Source organism: Balaenoptera physalus (assembly GCF_965194825.1).
Source record: "Balaenoptera physalus genome assembly, chromosome: 5".
NCBI lineage: Eukaryota > Metazoa > Chordata > Mammalia > Artiodactyla > Balaenopteridae > Balaenoptera > Balaenoptera physalus.
The window spans coordinates 119780327-119801070 of NC_138884.1; the positions used below are offsets into that span (position 1 = coordinate 119780327).

A 20744-nucleotide genomic window follows, 5' to 3' on the forward strand; every position below is an offset into this window, starting at 1 on the left:
TATTTAGAAGATGCCAATACTACAAAATCTGATAATTTGTAGTTCCTTTAAGTTTATATACACAATCAAATAATCAAATACAATCAAATAATGTATAATGGCAGTGTGGTGGGCAGAATAATGACCCCCCAAAGATGTCCATGTCCTAATCCCGGAATATATGAATATGTTATGCTATATGCTAAAGGTGAATTAAGATGCAGAAAAATTAAGTTTGCTAATCAGCTGACCTTACGATAGGGAGGACCCTACATTATCCAAGTAGGCAAGTGTAATCACAAGGGTCCTTAAAAGAGGAAGAGGGAGGCAGAAGAGGAAGAACCAGAGAGATGGCAGCATCAAGACTTGGCCTGATGTTGCTGGCTTTAAAGACGGACGAAGGAGGCCATGAGCCAAGCAGTGCAAGCAGCCACTAGAAGCGGGACAAGCCAAGGATACGTCTCTCTCTACCTCTAAAGCCTCCAAAGAGGAATTCTGCCTTGCTAACACCTTGATTTTATCACAGTGAGACCCATTTTGGACTTCCAAACTATGGAACTGTAGGATAATATATTTGTGTTGTTTCAAGCCACTAAATTTTGCTAATTTATTACAGCAGCCAGAGAAAACGAACACAGGCAGTTCTGTTTCTTTCTTTCCAACACTTTCAACTTTTTATTTTCTGATTGCATTGGCTGAGACTTTCAATACAATGTTTAATAGCAGTAGTGATATTAAATATCCATTTCTTGGTTTTGATTTTAAAGGGAACGTTTCTAATTTTTTGCTGTTAAGAAAGATGTTTGTAGATTGTGGTGATGTTTCTTGTTTGTTCTTTTTTGGTTTTTTTGGCCACCCGGCATGGCTTGCAGGATCTTAGTTCCCCAACCAGGGATTGAATCCCGGCCCTCAGCAGTGAAGGTGCAGAGTCCTAACCACTGGACTGCCAGGGAATTCCCAATAAAGTGTTTTTTTTTTTTTAAAAAAGAAAGATGTAGACTTCCCTGGTGGCCCAGTGGTCAAGACTTCGTGCTTGCAATGCAGGGGGTGTGGGTTCCATCCCTGGTTGGGGAACTAAGATCCCACATGCTGCGTGGCATGGTTAAAAAAAAAAAAGTAAAAAAGAAAGATGTTTGCTCTAGATTTTTAATATACTCATCCCTATATCAGGTTAAGGAATTTGATTCTATTTCAATTTTTATCAGGAATACCTATTGATTTTTATCAACTGCTATATTTCAGCCTCTCCATTCTTGTGTTGTATATTTCCTCTCAGCCCCGCCTTTTGTTGTATCGAGAGCATAACATAATTAGGCTTTTTCCCCTTTCTTGTATTTTTGGGAAGGGTGATGAGTCAGGGAGGAAAGAACTCTTTTAAAATCAACGAGTCAGGGACTTCCCTGGTGGCGCAGTGGTTAAGAATCCACCTGCCACCGCAGGGGGACACGGGTTCAAGCCCTGGTATGGGAAGATCCCACATGCGGCGGAGCAACTAAGCCCGTGTGCCACAACTACTGAGCCTGCACTCTAGAGCCCATGAGCCACAACTACTGAAGCCCGCGTGCCTAGAGCCTGTGCTGCGCAACAAGAGAAGCCTGCGCACCACAACGAAGAGTAGCCCCCGCTCGCCACAACTAGAGAAAGCCCGCGCGCAGCAATGAAGACCCAACACAGCCAAAAATAAATAAATAATAAAATTTTAAAAAATAAATAATAAATAAAATAAATGAGTCCTTTAGGCCTGAAAGTAGAAAAGACATCTTTACTGTTGTGGCATTCTCAGAGCAGCACTAAAATTTTTAGATGAATTAAAAAAGAGAAGTGAGAGCTAATTATGACAGTATGTTGTGGACACTAAATTATGGGCCGCAAGTTTAGAGTAGCAATAGTGCAAAATATATGGCTAAAGCCATCTAAAGATAAATTCTCTTGTCCAACATTTTTACCCAGTTTTTCCATTATCACTTGCCTTTCTTTATGTTTGTTTTTACTGATATTTTATGAAAGGGAGATAGAATAGTCTAGGAAACTCCACAGTTATTCAACACCATATGGCTAGGATATTTGATATTTTGTTCATATACCCATCATTTCAGCCACAGGTGGAGTCAACAACTCTTTCTTCCACAGTCTGACAATGTCAGTGTGCCTATCTGCTCAATCTGCGACTTGATATACAGGCTCAATATAAACGCGGCTCACCTGCTTTTCTTATTCTCATATTCCAACCTCCCCTTCCATTTGCAAGTACAAACTCATAATTTAACCAGAAAAATTGTTTCTGGTTGACTGCCTATTATGTGCTCTGCTGAAACACATTTCCCACATGGGACGTTATTACTCTTGGATTTTGCCATTGCCTTGAATGATGGATTTGAGTCGACACTCAAATCAAGTAGTCTATTCAAGCAAAGAAGTGAATCCTAGTACATTTTAGAGTGGAGATGTGAGAGGGGATTGAGGACAGCAATGAAGATGAAAAAGAGGAATGGAAAGGCGAGCCAAAGAGTGAGGTGTTACCAACGAGGACATCTTTGAATACAGTCACTCCTTGGAGCAGCTCCTGTGATAGGAATGTTGACTGAGCAACAAGACACAAGGCACGCCGACTGCCTGCATGCCTGGGCTCTGGCAGGTGTTGATTTAGATCAAATAATGCTCTAGAGCAGCATTTTCCAAGCTGTGTTCTATGGAGACTGTATCCTTTATCTTTTTCATGGACATTCCAGTACATATTCTTTTTTTTTTTTAATTTTATTTATTTATTTTTGGCTGCGTTGGGTCTTCATTGCTGTGCGTGGGCTTTCTGTAGTTGCGGAGAGCGGGGGCTGCTCTTCATTGCTGTGTGCGGGCTTCTCATTGTGGTGGCTTCTCTTGCTGTGGAGCATGGGCTCTAGGCACGCGGGCTTCAGTAGTTGCGGTGCACGGGTTTAGTTGCTCCACATGTGGGATCTTCCTGGACCAGGGATCGAACCTGTGTCCCCTGCAACGGCAGGCGGATTCTTAACCACTGTGCCACCAGGGAAGTCCACATTCTTATATTTAATGATTTTATTTGTGGAATACCCATTATTATTTCATAGGACATTGTTTTCTAGAGAACACTACTTGGTCCAAAAGAAATGAGGAATAGCTCCCCCAAGTCTTTTTTGTTTTTGCTATTTGATGTTGATATTGATATGATATTGATGTTGCAAGAGAACAGAAAAGAACATGCCTATAGAATTATGTTATCATGGCTGAGTCAATGAAACAGTCATGCGATTTTTGACAAGAATTTTAAGTTCACTCTTGCATATTTTCATGCACAATTGCTCATATTATCCTTGGATGGCTTGTTCTGTATCTCTTTGGGCTATTGCTTTCATTCACTTGTTTATTCAACAAATATTTAATGAGTGCCAACTCTTTGCCAGGCATTGTTCTGGACATTCAGGACTTAAGAGCAAACAACACAGACATCCCTCTCTGTGGAGCAGTCCCGTGAAAAAGTGCTGTGAGAAATGATATCCAAGATGCAAAGGGAGCACAGAGGTAGCAATGTCTAAATTGAGACATAAAGGATAGGTAGGAGCTAGGGAGGTAAAGTGGGGTTTTGGGTGAAGAAGGGATGAGAAAGTGACAGACTGGGGCTCTGCCAGTGACAGAGAAGACCCTGCTGAAGAACTGAAAAACAAGGGCAGGTTGTCTAGATAAAGTGCAGGGGACAGACTGATGAGAGGCTGGGCCAGAGAAATATCTATGGACTGAGTAAGAAGGAGCTTGTAAACCAAAATGAGGAATTTGAAATTTATCCTGAGAGAAATGAAGAGCTTCAGTGTAAAAAGTTTTAAGAAGGGAAAGATCATTCTGGCTATAACGAAGGGCAAAACCAACTTTGTGAGAGCTGCTACTATAGTGATCCAGTCAAGAGATACAAGTTACCTGGCCTTAGATTGTCACCATGGAAACGCTATGAGGATGGTAAGTCTAATATATACTGAGCAAGTAGAATTAGCTGGTCATAGACAGTGATTGAGGATGATGAGGTAGAGGGTTGAGTATCATGGGTAAGTTTTGTTTTTGCCAGCTGCGTGAGTGGTGATACCATTCTCTGAGATATAGGGCACGGGAGGGAGAACACGGTCGGGGGACAGAGGGCAAGTTTAGTTCTGCACACGCTGAGTTGGAGGTGCCTGCTGTACATCCAAAATTATGTAGTTGCAACAAAAACTGAAGTTTGGAGATCTGGAAATATTGGTGGCAACTTAATTCATAGGACTTTAGGCGGTCACTGAGGAGACCATCTAATTTGGTGGAGCAGTAGGGGCAGAGCTTAATAGTGGACTGAGGAATGCATGGGAGGTGAAGAAGTGGGTGTGGTCAGTATATAATTAGTTTCCTGGAAACTCGTCTTTGAAGGCAAGGCAGGAAAGAGAGAAGGCAGTAGCTGAAGGGGTACCCAGCACTGAGGAAAAGCTTTCATGAAAACGAAAGGTATGCAAATATTTAAAAATCCCTTTAGGGCATAGTCTGAAGAAAACAAGTTGACATAACAGAACAAGATCCCCAGAAGCCTGGGGTGAAAGTAGGGCATTTGGGCAGAGGTTAGACTTAAGGGGAAAGAGCGACATCATTTTCTATTGTACTAGAAGGGAAGGAAGAAATCAAGGATGTGATGCGGGCACATTTTCAGTCTTGGTTGGAGGGATTTGAGGGAATCTGTTCTGTGGATTTCTTTTCTTCTCTGAATGCAAGATCAGCTACTGAGAGTGAGAGAGGTGAAGATAAAAGGAGAGTGGTAAAAGTTTGACATCTTAGCTAAGGAAACACAGAAAGATTGTTAGTTGTTGGGAGTCAATAAATGCACAGGTGAATCTGAAGACCCTGAATTTATGGCGGGACCAATCTGTACCATTATGCGAGTTTCTCCTGTAGTGCTGGGTGGAGTAGACCAGGTAAAGATGCAAGAAGGTGGACAGATGGATTATTATAGTATTTGGCTTTTTCCAAGTGGACAAATGGAAGAACAATGGGATAACAGACTTACTGGCATTGCTGTAGATGAGAATTTGAACCATGTAACCTAAGTTGGAGAGGAGAGGAAGTGGAGTTGTGTGGGACCTGATAGGAAAGAGGCTAAGAGAGCAAAGGGAATGGAAATCATTATAAGGTTCAAGAACAAGTATAGTGGGAGTTATTGGGTGTGAAGTTCTGGCAAAATAGGGAGAGGGCTCAGAATGAGATGTTTCAATATATTATTCCAGAGTTGGAGCAGTTCCAGGGGTTGACAAAATCAGTGTGTGAGGGGAGTAGGTGCCAGAATTGGACGGTGTAAAAAGTCATTAGAAACGAGGTCGAGAAGGTAACGTACTAAGGCGTTGTTTGCATTGCCCATGTTGATGTTTAAGTCACCTGTGATGGCAGCACTTAGGGTGAAGAAAATTAGCATAAGCCAGAGGCCAAAGTCTTCAGTGAATGAGGGAGAATGACTGGGAGGCCAGGAGATGATTGCTGAGGAAGGGGAAAGTGTGGTAATAACCAAATAATATGAGCCTCAAAGAAGTAGGGCTTTGTAGAATACGGGTGGAGAATTAATTGTCTGGAACCGGCAATGGAGGGGCAATGTGCATGCTCAACTTTCTCCCCATCCTTAAGGTATGTGAGGGCTGTTGGAGAATTAGCAGTTTCCAATTGAGAGAGTTGCCCAAGGGTGAGCTCAGAGTTTTAATTAATAGTGATGATGAAAGAAAATTCCCCAGAGAGATTCACAATAAAAGGAAGGTTGCCATCAGTATATGAATGCCACAAACATTCCATTAAGATAGACTAGACCAGCAGTGTTTCTCAAAGAGTGGACCCTGGACCAAATGCATTATCACCAATGAGGAGGTTGTGAGAAATATAAATTCTGAAGTCCTACCTCAGACCTATTGAATCAGAAACTCAGGGGGTGGGGCCCAGCAATGTGCTTTTTTCAGGAACTCCAGTTGATTCTGATGAATGATGGAGTTTGAGAATTCCTGGACTTGATCTAGCTTCCTAATATAAAGGGGCAATGAAAAGCTAGGAAACACACATTGAGAGAAAGAAGATTTTCAGTAGGTAAATATTTGATGTTTAAATGGATGACAGCACCACGCGCGGTGTGCAAAGGTGCAGATAGCCCCAAACAAAATCATGGTTTTCAGTTGTCTTTGGCCTGAACGTCCCATCACGATGTGTTTTCTGCTGTTTGCTCCTATTCTCCATAGGGGTAGCTCAAATTCTCTCTACTTTTTATAAACTTTTAATCCTCTCTGGCCACCTCTTAGATGATACTGCAACCTATCTCATATAAAACATATTCTTAATTTAGATTTGAAAGAGGTCGTAACACATTTTCCTTTAAGAATTACCTAGAATGCTAGGAACTAGCTGTGTGGGTTGCTTTATCCATTATGTAGATTAACAAAATTGGTAGTCCAAGTGGGTTTTGTTGTTGTTGTAACTTCTGTCACGCATTTATTCATTTAAAAATATTTACTGGGAACCTGTGAATTGAGTTCATCCTTGGTTCATCATCTAGCAGAGGAGGTAGATAAACATGCAATTATCAACAACTGGATAAGTGGTATAGCAGTGACACGTAAAAGCAATTACTGGAGCATAGAAGACAGAGAATCTAAACTTGGCAGGAAATGGTGTTTTGGAAGTTGACGCACGGGTTAGGTCTTGAAAGAGCAAGAATGCTTTTTTTTTTGACAGGGAAGTAGGATTTATGGGTGGGCGTGAGTAAGGAGGGGACAGTGCCAAAGCTCTCGTGAGTGCAGGGCCTGCCACTGGTCCAGGGGCCACGGTTAGGGATGTATTTGATCCCACAGCCATCCGGGATGAACCACTTTTCTGCCACCATGTTTTCAAATTCATCCGCATTAAACTTAGTAAATCCCCACTTCTTGGAGATGCCGATCTTCTGGCGGCCAGGGAACTTGAACTTGGCCCTGCCGAGGGCCTCAATCACATGCTCCTTTATTCAAAGCTTGGTACGGATGAACATTATGACTTGGCCAGTGTGGACCCTGGCCACTGTGCCCTGGGGCTTTCCAAAGGCACTGCGCATACCTGTCTGGAGCCTAGACTGGGGACAGCATGACAGTCATGAAGGTCCACTGGAAAGGGTTCTCCCCAAGGTCCCTTAGGGCAACCCGCACAGGCAACAGGCTGCACGCACTACCGAGGAGGCTGCTGTTCACAGCCCTTGCACACCAGACCCCCACGGGGAAAAGAGCACCTTCGGCTTAACTGGCTGCAAAAAAAGAGAGCAAGAATTCTTTAGGTGAATGGTGGGGATGGGGATGGAGACTGTTTCAGGCCTAGGAAGCAGCCAAAGGGACCCTCAAATAGTTTAACATGGGAAAACCTTTGGGTGAGGGTTGCTGACCAGCAAGCAATGATGCTGTAAAGCTAGACAGAGTGGGATCACAAAGGCCTTTGTACTTTATACCAAAATAAGTATCTGCATGATAATGGGGGACTGCGGAGGATTGTAAGCAGGGGAATGGCATGGTTAATTTCCCTGCAGAACTGTTTTCAGTGAACTTGGTTTTGGCACATGCACTTGGCTTATAATGAGGAACATTATGAAAACCTGCTGTAATGTTCATTGTAGGAGTGCCCTAAACGACAGTGCCCACTCTTAAGAAATCTCACGTAAGACACTTCTTATCCATCAGCTTTGATTTTTTTGAGGAAGTAGTATGTTTTCACTTTATGGATGATGTAAACGTGTAAACTTATTTCTTTTTTTGTTATGGACACCGAGAAGCTGAGAGCCATACAATTTTGTCTTACATCTTTTCATTACAGCTTTCTTTGTGACCTTGAAATTTGTTTAAGTATGGTTTTCTTGATTATTTTTTAAGTGTATTTAATTTCTTTATAAGTGTTTGTTTAATGTGCCTCAAATGCTATATGAAATGAAATGGGAGGATAAATTCATAAATAAATAAGACACAGCCATGTTTGCTTTCTCTGAATCATCAGTCATATTGAGTACGAGGTGGAGGGGAGGTGGTTATTAGAGGCAGGGAGGCCAGCTCAGAGCCTCTTCTAAAAGTCCAAGAGAGAGCTGGGGGGAGCCTAGGCCGAGGCAATGGTAATGGATGAGGAGAAGGGAGGTGATCTCAGAGATATTTAGGAGGTAGAATTGAAGGGATTTGGTAATTAGATGCTGTATGTATGAAGGAATGGGTGGGTGATGAGAGGCAGGTGGTGTCCAGAATGATTCTGACTTTTCTATCATGTTTGCTTGAATGGAAGGTGGGGGATGGTAATGTTCACTGTCATATGGAAGTTTGTAAGAGAACCGGGTGTAAAGATGATGAGCTACCTGTGGACATACAGATAGATGTGCCTGTAACAGCTGGTCTGGAAGGTAGAAGAAAATCTGCAATACAGATAGCAACTTGGTCTTTGTGGGAGTGAATGAGTTTTCCTGGAGAAAAAGTGTGATGGAGAAGAGCAAAAGAAAAAGAAGCATGTAGGTCAGCGTCCTGAGGATTATCATTTAATGATCAGGTAGAGGAGAAAGAGCTGGCAAAGGAAAATGAGAAAGAAAAGTAGAAGATACACTGTTGGTGGGGATGTAAATTGGTGCAACCACTATGGGAAACAATATGGAGGTTCTTCAGAAAACTAAAAATAGAGTTGCCATATGATCCAGCAATCCCACTCCTGGGCATATACCCAGACAAAACTCTAATTCGAAAAGATACATGCATCCTTATATTCATAGCAGCACTATTCACAATAGCCAAGACATGAAAACAACCTAAAAGTCTATCCACAGATGAATGGATAAAGAAGATGTGGTACATATATACAATAGAATACCACTCAGCCATAAAAAAGAATGAAATGATGCCATTTGCAGCAACATGGATGGACCTAGAGATGATCATACTAAGTGAAGTAAGTCAGAAAAAGACAAATACCATATGATATCACTTATATGTAGAATCTAAAATGTGACACAAATGAACATATCTATGAAACAGAAACAGACTCAGACATAGAGAACAGACTTGTGGTTGCCAAGGGGGAGGTGGGTGGGGAGGGGAAGGACTGGGAGTTTGGGATAAGCAGATGCAAACTATTATATATAGGATGGACAGACAACAAGGTCTTACTGTATAGCACAGGATATTCAATATCCTGTGATAAACCGTAATGGAAAAGACTATGAAAAAGAATATATATGTGTATAACTGAATCACTTTGCTGTACAGCAGAAGTTAACACAACGTTGTAAATCAACTATACTTCAATAAAAGTAAAAAAAAAAAAAAAAGAAAAGTAGGAGAAAACAAGAGTGAAGGGACATGGGAGCTAAAGGAGAGTGTTTAAGAGGGTCGCCTGCATCTAATGTTATTGGTAAAGGCAAAAACGATGAGGGCTGAAAAGTGTGCTTTTTTAGTTAGGACTTAAAAATAATTGACTACCTCAGTGGGGCATTTTGTCATTCATTATTCAATACATTGACATGATTACTGTGTACTACATTCTAATCACATGATGATGACTGATTTGATGTGGAGCAGATAAGAGTCAACTGAGCATAAGGAATTTTAATTCATCAAGACAGGGAATTCTGGAAGAAAAGTGAATTTGGAGGAGAAGCTCAGTATAGTTCTTACTATCTAATAAACAGAAAGTACTAGTCTTTTTTAGAAAATCACTATAGCTAGGCACTAAGTTGAATGGCAGTGTTGCAATATTGTGGAAAAGTAGAATAAAATTCTTTACGGACTGTGTTTAAATCAGAGAAAATAGACCAAGGTGTTCATGAACATCAATAAAGCTTTATAACAATACAATTCATTACCATTGTTTGGATTAATATTGTAATAATTACACAATTTTTACATTATGAAAATAAGTCATAAATAGTGTAAAAATAATTCTGAAGATCAACTTCTCACAAACTAGGAACCCTGAAAACAAGTTAAAAAAGCAAATAAAAACAAATTAGAAACTGAACACAAGGCAATTATCTCCAGGCTGCAAATCAAAAACCACATGCGTCTTTTGATTCAGTAATCTCAGCTGGAGAAATTACAATGAAATGAAATAAGAAATCAAACAGGGAGAATTCAATCTTTCAATTATTTACACTACTGAGAAAAACAGGTTTGTGCCATATTTACAGTGATAAGACACAACACATTCTTAGAATAATCAATTACATGAGACTGGCCCACAAAACATTAAGAAAAATATGCAGTGTAATGCTTGCCAAAATATTTGTTTTGCATTTTTCTCTTACTTTGTATTTATGTGATTTTTTTGGCAATATAAAAATAGCTGCACATAGAGATGAACTTTAAAATGTAAAAAATACAAATAAAAATATAATATTTTCTAAAGGAAAATCAGATACATACATCTTTTAAAAATGCTATTAAATTGCATGAAACATTTACAACAGTATAAAAAATATTCACATAAATGTCAATAATATGTAAGACATTCTTTTGTGAATCCAATTTATTAATATTTCTGAGATACGTGAGAATATCCACTGTATTTTGAGAAATGTTGGTACTTTGTTATCAATAAATCAAACGTCAGGTTGAAAAAGTCTTATTCCCAGAAGGACAGTTCTGTCAATAAGCAGCATAGGGAAACTTATGCATTTAAATACACTTAAAAAATCAGAAATGCCACTAAAATATTTCAGTATTGAATTAGCAAAAACAAAATCCACTAAAAATTTAAGTTGGAAGGGTATCTCTGCTATGGTATATAGTAAATCCAGCTGATATGAAGCTATTTCAACAAAAATGGGAAAAAGTAGGGACTGAAGGTCTTTATATTCTAAAATAACTTAGCAGAATCATAATTGGTCAAGTATGTTAATTCCACTAGGAATGAATTGTTTTAACAGCCAGAATCACATGTGACTGTTCTTAATCATTATTTTTGAGAATATAAGATTACGTTGTTATGAACTTGACTTTCTAGAGATAGCAAGGTTTTTGTTTTTTTGTTTTGGTAGAAATTAGAAAAGTTCATTTTTGGTAATGTTAATTATTAATATAACTTGATTATCAAGAAATAGAGAAAAACAAGATTTCAAATATCAATATCTGCATGTTCCTAAGATCATTTATTAGAAGATATGAAAACATCACCCACCTTAACAAGCATAGCTTATTTCTGGGCAAGATTATATATAGTGGCCAAAAAAAAAAAAAGATGAAAAGTGGTGTTAAATTTTTATGCTATAATAGTAACATTAAAAATAAAACTTTGGAAAATTAAGCACGTTGTCTAAGTGATAAAAATATAATACCAGTTAATTTTTCCACAGATACTGACATGCTGATTTGACCATTTCTAAACTAGTAGATAGGTGTATATATGTATATATATTGTAGACAAAGGACATATAGAATGAACTACTGGATGCATAAGAGTTCTTACTATTCCATCAGAACATCATGCATAGGATTCAAGAACAGACTTTTTTTTTTTGGTAGAAATTCAAGATATTCTCATGTTTCCTATGAAATCAAATAAGAAAGAAAAACCTTTCAAGACTGCTTTTCATAATGAAAATGAAAACTAGAAGAAAAATTTCGGCATATTTATGGGTCAGGTACTCTCTGAATGTGTGCAGACTTGTCTAATGTTGGTTTTGTCATGCTTAATCAAACTCTATAAGCTAAAAGATGAGAGTAAAAGTTGATAAAGGCATATGGTATATGAAATGAACATGAAATAAGAGGATCCACAATCCAAGTACACACATATCATCTATAGGTACACTGTTTTGTTTTCTTTTACATTAAGAAAGACTGGTCATTGAACCATAATTATAGTAAATCCATAAACTTGAAAAATAAAATCACGCACTAACAGTTTAGGAATGCTATTAAACAGAGAAATGAAATTATCCATAGTAGAGTTGCATTGTCCATAAAGAAAAAGAAAAGAAATACATTAGCACCAACATAAACGGAAAACAATTTTAAAGCTAAAACACATACCAGTTTGACATCCTTAAAAGATGCTTATCAGAAATAGAACCTGATCTTATTTCCAATGTCTTTCATGTATTTTTTCTTAATCTTCTATCCAATAATAGAAATTAAAAGAAAGCAAACTTAAAGAAAAATATGTAGCTGCCAACACATATATCGGCAGATACATTCATTAGTTCATTAGGCAATTATTTGAGGATTCTCTATATTGATAAAAAAATGGATGATTTAAAATATTTTAGTAACAAAAGTTGAAGATTATGCATGTTGGTTAAGACCTAGCAGTTCCACGGAACAAAGAGGAGGACCATGGTCCTTTTGTTTTCCCCAAGGAAATGTGTTGAAAGTTTACAGCTTCCTTTAATCATGGAATAAAAGGCAATATTGTCAAATCAGTTACAGAGTAAAACCTCAATATACACATAGGACAGAACAGTATTCTTAAAGGGCTGTGTTTAAAAAATACATATTTTTTTTGTACGTGAAGTGTTTCTCTTTTGATGTTAAGGTATTCTCTTTTGAAGCTGTGCAACTTTTAAACAGTGATCCATCTCAATTCCTCTTTCTACTAGAGGAGTAGAAAGAAAGATAGATAGGAAGAAATATAGCCACCAGATTTTTCTCAAGACACTACTGTTTGTTTTCCTGAAGAGACTGTGGTTTTACTCGTTTTAGTTCATTTTTCCAAAGCATTTAAGACAAATTGTTTCAGACACTGAATAAAATACCTTATCCTAACCAGATCATACAAGAGATGGGTAGAAAATGCCCTCTGTTGTTTTAAAAATGCTAAACTGGTTTCGGAGTGTGGAATGTTACTAGAGATGTTATCAATTTGATTGATAGATTAGTTCAAACATCTTTCCATTCTTGAAAACGTAATGGAAACAAAAAGAAGGCATTTTGTATAACTGAGCATTATATATTATGAAAGAGATCATAAGGATCTTAGGATCCTTGTCTTATAATCATATCTTAACTGTTGTCACCATAAGCCAATGATGAGATTATTTCCCCTCTGCTGGTGAAAACCTATACATGAAACCAGAAATTTTCCCACAAAATGGCATGAAATGAGAAATTATATTGTCCAATGGGCTGAAAGAGTGACTACTCCTCATTGATGATGTTTCTCCTAATGTAACCCTTCCACTTAGAACAAGTCATTTCAAAACATGCTATCAACTCTTTACTGTGCAAAGAAATGCTCAGTCTAACACAGTTAGGTAACTTTTGAGCAAGTAGTTGAAAAATACTCTTTATGGCAACTATATTTCACAGCTTTCTGAGATCTCAGATTTGGTCTGTGCATAAGACAAACATTTAGAAATGTAAAAAAGATAAAGAAATCTAAATATAGACACAACTTAGAACTAAATAGAACTACAAGAAATAGAAATGAGTTAATACGATCAAATGTGACCAAATCTTGACTTTATCTTAACTGATAATCACTATATATGTTATATTCATCATACAAAAAAAAGTCAAAAAGTACTGAAAAATTGTTTAACTTTGATGTTTTACAATGACTGAACTGAAAATGGAGCTTCTTTTATATTCTCTTCAATTATTCAGAACAGGAGAGAAGTTAACAAATGGTCATCTTGACTGTTGGTACCAACTTACTAGGATTTGAAGACTTTCCTTTAAAAAATTGTTCAAAATAAATGTGACAAAAGCTGGAAAAAAAATCTTTCCTGAATATTCCTGGGACTAAAAGAGAAAAGAAAAAGTATTAAAAAGAATGGAAAATATCTTTCTGTTTCTAGAAGTTTGTAGAAAATGTTTAACATGGGTTGGACCTTGGAAGGAAGGGAAGCTCTCATCAGCTTCAGTAGAGATTGTAGGATGAGCTCTCCTACATCCTCAGGAAAGGTTATTTCAGCCAACCTCTTCTTGGGACGTGTTGTATCTTCAGCAACCCGAGCTTTGGTGAGATGTACACACCCTTTGTCCTCAGGAACAGTGGCTGCCATTCCAAGAATCTCCTACCCAAAAGAAGTGCGGTATGCGTCTGTCATTTTCCAAAAGCACCCATGTTAACACTTGCTGGAATTCAGTTTATTAAAAAAAAAAAGTCCTCTATTCTGGGTGCCTGCCTTTGTAAACCTCTTTCCTACTTGGTCACATGAGAGACAGTGCAGGAGGCTGAACCAATCCTTTCTCTTCATCTTCACTGCCAAGGGCAGCCCAAGGAAAACTAGTGTCAGCAACCATCTCAGCCCCTGGACATTTCAACCAAAGAGGCCACGTGAGCCCACAATAGTGGAAGCTGAAGATCTGCAGTTGGGACCGCAACTCCTTTCAAAATACAAGACCATTTGTGTGTGTGTGCTCTCCGCCACCTTATCACTTTTTGGCAATGAGCCATGGTGTAACCCCCTTGAGATGACAAAAGAAATAAAAGTTCAGATGTGATCAAAGGACTCATAATGCAGCATGCTAGCATCTGAGTTTGCACAGCAAGCAGGCTTGGCACACGATCATGCTTTTTTAGTCAGTTTCAATGGGTGGTGTGGGCATGAGTAGCAAAGGTGAGTAGGGATGTGATGATAAACTCTAAAATCAGTCAGTAAGTACATTTTCATAGCTTCGAGTTCATATTTGGTCACGATTTCATGTAAACTATCTCATGGCACTTTTTGTCCATGCAATTAACAAGCCCAAAGTAAGAAAATAGCAAGAACAATCAATCTCTATCACTATGTCCATGTAAATACATATCTCCACGTAAGATAAAGAGATACTGATCTACATTTTTTGCAGGCTTCTCACTGGTTTCACATATTGCCCAATTTCAGATGTAAGGGAAGAAAAAATGGATATGTGTACTACTGCAAACAGGAAGAAGCAGCTATATGTAAACATATCTCAGACTTGTAAAATCTGCAATCCAATTTTCAACTATAAATATAAAAAGTGGACCATTATATACACAACTTCATGCTCGGAAGGTTAGGTTCATCACTGCAGAAAAACAAACAACAAAAAAGACAAATGTATAGCATTAGTAGTTTAGGATAAAACTTCCAAATTAACATTTATTTTAAGAAAACTGGTAGAACCCTGAATAGAGGGTTTTTTTTTTTTTCAATCAATGAGCCAATTGATATGTCCTATACATTGCTTTTCTAAAATTCATCAAAATTTTTATCCTAGGTTCAACCCACATTTTGTTTTGCCACTGAGAAGTCTGTGGGAAGTGTTTGTCTCAGTAACTATTCTGGGAAAGCAGAAAATTAGGATTTTATCACAGATGTGCCATAATGAAAAACATGTCCTATATATGGCTTATATAATCTTCTCCAAGCATTAAAACACAACTGTGGAAAAGGTTGAGGATTCTGACCTCAGTGGCATTGTTCACTTCACCAGGGCCCAACTCTAACACTCTACGCTCTTTGGGTTCTGGTTTCCCCTTTCCTTTTTCTGGCCCTGCCCTGCTGTGAAGGGCATGCAGGGCAGACCTCCCTGCTGTCAGGTCTTCAAGCTGTGTTATAGGTTCTATTGTGATATAAGGATCTGGAAATTTCTGGTTCCTTGTTTTGAGCAGCCATAATTACTAAGGTTTTCCTAGAACTGAAGTTAAGTCTGAGAGAACAGAGGAACAATGGTCTTTGAGGTATAACTTATAGAGCAGATGTTGGTGACAATCTTCACTTTTACTCAAAGAAAAATCAGTGAGAAAAGTAGAATGTCCAGAGAAGGAGAATAATAAAGAGCTCTTCATCTCCCCACCACAATGGTGACATCTTCAGAGTCATCTTTCAGTTCAATAATTTAAAATATTTGCTTTTCTCTCTCCAGTAAAAATAGATGCTATATTAAGTGTGCTTAAGAGGCTGGGTACTTTCTGATCTTTAGAAATGAAGTTCACTCAATGCCAAGGCCAGAGAATGTGTCTACAGGAAATATTCCTTTCTCCAAACTCCCACTTATCTCAAATTTCAAACAGACGCATTTTTTTGAGAAACCAATGTTTTGTAAATAATCTCCAGAATTTTAAAGATTCTTTTTTCCCCCAGACTTTAAAACTTAATTTAAAAAATCTGTCACCTTAACTTTAGGAAGATTCTGTTGCAAACCTGTCAGCCCTATTTGGAAAAATGAAATTTCATGAAACATTAAAAAATATGAAGACTATAGGTATTTTTCCTATTAAATAGCTTTTAATCTCTGGATAAGGACAGATGATAACTTTAATAGCTTGTAAGTATTTTCCTAACCATAAATTCTGCCATTTACTCACTGTACGAATTACAATGTGAATTAGTATGTCATTATCTTCGAAATTTAGAAAACTGAACTATATGTAGAAAGAAAAGTAATTTAAACAAAGATCAAATAGTTTTACATGGAAAAACTATTATTGAGAGTAGTATGACTAACAGGACTTGTTCACAGTGATTTCTACTGTGGCTACAATCTGAATTTTCAGTCAAACATTTACCACTGTGCTCTAGAGACTACTAAACATAATGTTTAAAAAAGTAGTGCACTAAAACAGGACTGAGTATCTACTGGCTTTCTTTTAAAAATATCATTCAAAAATTAATTTGATTTGACCAACAGTGTATTTGAGATAGCTAAGTTGACCACATAAGAGATTATATTCAATAGAACATTTCATTTTTCTAATTGTTTCTTTCTTCTTTTTTGGGGGGAGGGGGTGTTGGGGAAGGATAATCACTATTGTTTGCATTTGATTGTGTTGGGGAGTGTGGTGAGCGATACTGAAGCTTTATCATTATGATTTTTTTTTTACCATTTAAAAAATTGTATTGAAGTATAGTTGATTTACAACGTTGTGCATTAGTCTTTATATAAAAAGAGGCTGGATTTAAGACAGCCTTAATCTTATGTAGCGCACAGTGTATATTCTGCGGAAAAATAAGTACTTAAGAGGGAAATTTCTGATTTTCTGAGCTACTCATATTAGCTCATATTACTAGGTTTGGCCATTTTATGAACCAAAAAGATGATGAATCCTTTGCTTGCTGCCCTTATTTTTTTGCCTTCACAAAAAAGGAAGTGATTTTGAAGCGGCCAAAAATGATGTGAACCCAAGTGCTGAGTAGCGTCAGAGGGTGGATAAAGCAAGCCCTTCACATCTCTCTCCATGTGAAGTGTGCCAATGACTGGATTAAAAAGTCATTATAGTATTAGATTACAGGGCAAAGGTTAAAGAGCAAATGGTAATTCCAGCTCAAGAAGGTATTAAAAATTCTGAGAACAGGGGTTATGACGGTAAAAGGATAGTTTTCTCAGGTGAAGAAGAATATAATGATAGCCTCATCTTCCCAAGAACCACTTGACCTCAGCTGTGATGGAGCTAATGATCTGACAGGCTGAAAGTGGAGTATGGGAAGCTACTAAATAAATGGGAGAGAAGGATTTTCTTTCCCTCACCAAGTGGGGTGAAAGTAGTTAAGCAAGAGAGTGAGTTTCACAGGATCTCCTCACAAACGGAGTTGATGAGATGAGAGGAAAATAAGTCTCTCCTCATCTTTTGTGCAATCCTACATAGTTTTGCTGTAGGTTTGCCAATGAAGCAATGCCTATCAAAAATGACCAAAGAAGCCACAGGTGTTAGAGAAAAAAATTTCAAAATGATGGAAGAGCATGTATACTTCCCTCTGGCTCATTTTCACATCAGTAGAATTCCTTTAACCTTAGGTAGCATATGCACAGTCCTTTATAATTAGGTGTGCACCGTTACTGTGTAAAGGTCGGGTATTCTCTGAAAGGCACAGCGCATACAGATCTCTTCCCTCCTTAAAGTTCTGCCATTGCTTTCCATTGTCTACTTCTAGTTCTGTTACATACTAGCTCTGTGTCCTTGGAAGTTACTTAACTTCTCTGAATTTTACTTTCCTCACTGGCATCATTCACGATAATAATACACTATAGGGTTATCAAGAGGATTAATATGAAATCCTATATGAAAGGGCTTATCACACAGCCTTTGTACAAGAAGGTCCTCTATGAAGAATAATTTCCCTTCTCTGCTGAATACATACACAGTGACTATGGGTGGCCACATGTAGAGGCTAGAGCAAAATGATATCGTCAAGGACACCAACGTAAATATAACCAGATTCTCCTAAATAAATCAAGACATCATCGAAGAAAAGAAAATTATGCTTACATTTTCTGCTTTCTCAGCTTTGTGACTAATATTGACAGGGTTCTACCATGTATTTGCATATTTGCCTAAGTAACTGAGTATAAACAGAAAAAGAATCACAATTAAGAATAATTTTAAACAGTAGGAGGAAAAGGAGTTTGAGACAAGCAAAGCATTGTCAAGATGCACTGCCCCTTTCCATTCTGAAGAAAAGATTAAATAGGGAAGTTTCCAAATTAGTGTTTGCCAGGAATTATTTTTACTCATCAGTTTAGGAAGAAATCAGCAGCAAACACCATCAAAAGATATTCTAGAGATGGGATCTTTTGCTTTTTAATACCCAAACACCTTTCAGCAATGTCAAATTCAAAAAATCTGTTCTAAATGGAAAAGGCTAGGCCAGGTAAAGAGAAAAGGACAGTGCTTCTTTTAGAAATAATTCCGTAAAGCCTACCTTTTGCCAACAGCCAGGCATGGGTAATCCATCTGGCCCCTATTTTAAAAAGAAGAATAAGAATTCCTCAGGTTCCACGAAAGTGATCATACTTCATAATTAGTATGCACAGAGGCTTAAAAATGAATATCTAACTGTTACGTGGCTTTAGTCATAGGCATCTTTTACTAATAATGAACTCCCAAGATATTACCCAACATTAAAGGAGGAAAATTGGAGTGTTTTCCAAAGTGAGTACACATTTTTCAAATAAATAAAATACAGAAAGATTTATACTTAACTTTGAAAAATAATTTGTAAAACCTAGTGGTCTACTTAGTTATATCTCTAGATAGTAAATCTGTACTATTTCTCTTAATTTCATTAGAACGCATTTTAAAATTATCTTTATTCAATTAATGGAAATAACTTCTCTTCCTGGTCACTATGTTCTATGGTTGAATGCGTGATAATGATGAGTAATCAGTGGTGAACCATTTCTATCTGAAGTTTATAGCTCTCCATATGGAGTATCTTTCAACTTTTCTGTATTTAAAGCAGATAGAGTAAAACATTAAATTGATTGAATTAAAAGACAGGCAGCCAGTCTATATCTTTATAGTAAAATGTTATCCATAGTCTTTCTCAATTTTTAAATTAAAATTCTTCAGAAGCCAATTAACAAATTCTGAATAAACAAGGGATTCTTAAATGTTGCAAAATTTATTTTCACTTAAAGGGTAAGCACTCTTCAGATACAAATGATATAAATAAGGCAGGAAGAGTTGATATATTATGAAGCATGCTTGTGTTTTCCCCCAACAAAATGACTGTAAAATACTATTTATTGTTAATACCAAGCAAACAAAATCAAAGACTGGGCATATCATATTGACATTTTCTAATTGCAATTATTGACCGAATAAAATTTTCTTCTACAATACAATCTCTTAAAAGACTTGAGAAACAAATTTATCTTTAAAGAATCATGCTTAGTATTTAAGAATAATATAAGAACATGCAGACCAAGTATAACCATCAACACAGTCATAAAAAGTTTTCCTTTACACCTCAGAAAATTTGCATACACTTCTTTTTAAATGTAAAAAAAAAAAAAACCAACACCTTGAAATAACTTTATAAGATATTTGGGAAAAAAATCGGTAATGCCAGATTGGTACAAGGAGAAGGATCACCCGGTAGAATTTTAGATTTTAGTATAAGGATTTTGACATGCCAATGGAGGTAGGGGAGATCTGTCTACTTTAGGAAAGTGAGTTTCAAAAGGAGGGACCATTAAATTGAAAAGGTTATGTGACAAAGAAGAGGGTTTGGGCTGCAGACTATTATCTTTAGAAGCTCAGAGAAGTTTGGTTTTCTCCCCTACGGTCTCTTAACGGCATTCCTTTGAATTGGTTAAGTCTTGACCACAGAAGCTTAACTATGTAGGTTTGGTCTTATTTACAGCCTGACAGAAATTTAGTGAAAGAGGCAAAAATGCCTTTATTTCTTTTAAGGAAAAAAAAAAAAAAAGCTAACTTTAGGGGTAAAACCCAAAGTTATAGCCTAGTTGTACCTTTACATAGGAGATTTTTATGCACTTTTAATGTCATCTTGAAATGGTTATTAGATAAATTGACATTTCCCCGAACACAGATGTGGCAGCCGTGTCAGTTGTGAGAACAATGTCAGGAGGTTCATTTGCAGTCACTGATTGAAACGCGTGCATGTTCTTTTCACTCTGCAGAGTCACTGAAGGAGCGATTCATGCACATGCATGTAGCGTGTTTATCGTGTAAAGCTCGCTCCAGAAGTGCCGCTTTACACGGAGAGAGATGAATATGTAATCAACAAAGGCACTGCATGCAGGGCGGTAGGAAAGGGAAATACTGTACCAATTGGCAAGGGGCATCCAGCCCATCCAGTCCAGGCTGGCCTGGCTCCCCTTTTTCCCCCTTAACGCCACGGAATCCCTGTTTGTAAAGATTAACTCATAACGTTACTAAACAGAAGAAATCACGTAAGCACAATTTCTGCTAATGAAATAACCACAATAACAAAAGGCTGGGAGAGGAGCAACTCTGAAGGGCAAGGTAACATCCAGTGACGCTGGACAAAATAAAACAGAGCTTGATGTGGTCCTGCAACTAGGGCTTGTCTGGGAACGGGGACCTGCTCTCCGGAGCAGGACGGAGGC

General features: G+C 37.6%; 1 protein-coding gene across 2 annotated transcripts in view; it reads right to left on the bottom strand.

The window, feature by feature from the left end:
• Nucleotides 1–851: 851 nt before the first annotated feature.
• Nucleotides 852–20744, bottom strand: part of COL25A1 (collagen type XXV alpha 1 chain) — a gene marked incomplete at its 5' end in the record, with an annotated part of 476870 nt that continues 456977 nt past the window's right edge. For both annotated transcript variants that reach the window (XM_082463101.1, XM_082463100.1), the window contains 2 exons: nucleotides 852–18607; nucleotides 20443–20520. In XM_082463101.1, coding sequence (XP_082319227.1) covers nucleotides 18509–18607; nucleotides 20443–20520 — 177 coding nt within the window. In that variant the 3' untranslated portion in view covers nucleotides 852–18508. The remainder of the gene's footprint in view (nucleotides 18608–20442; nucleotides 20521–20744) is intronic.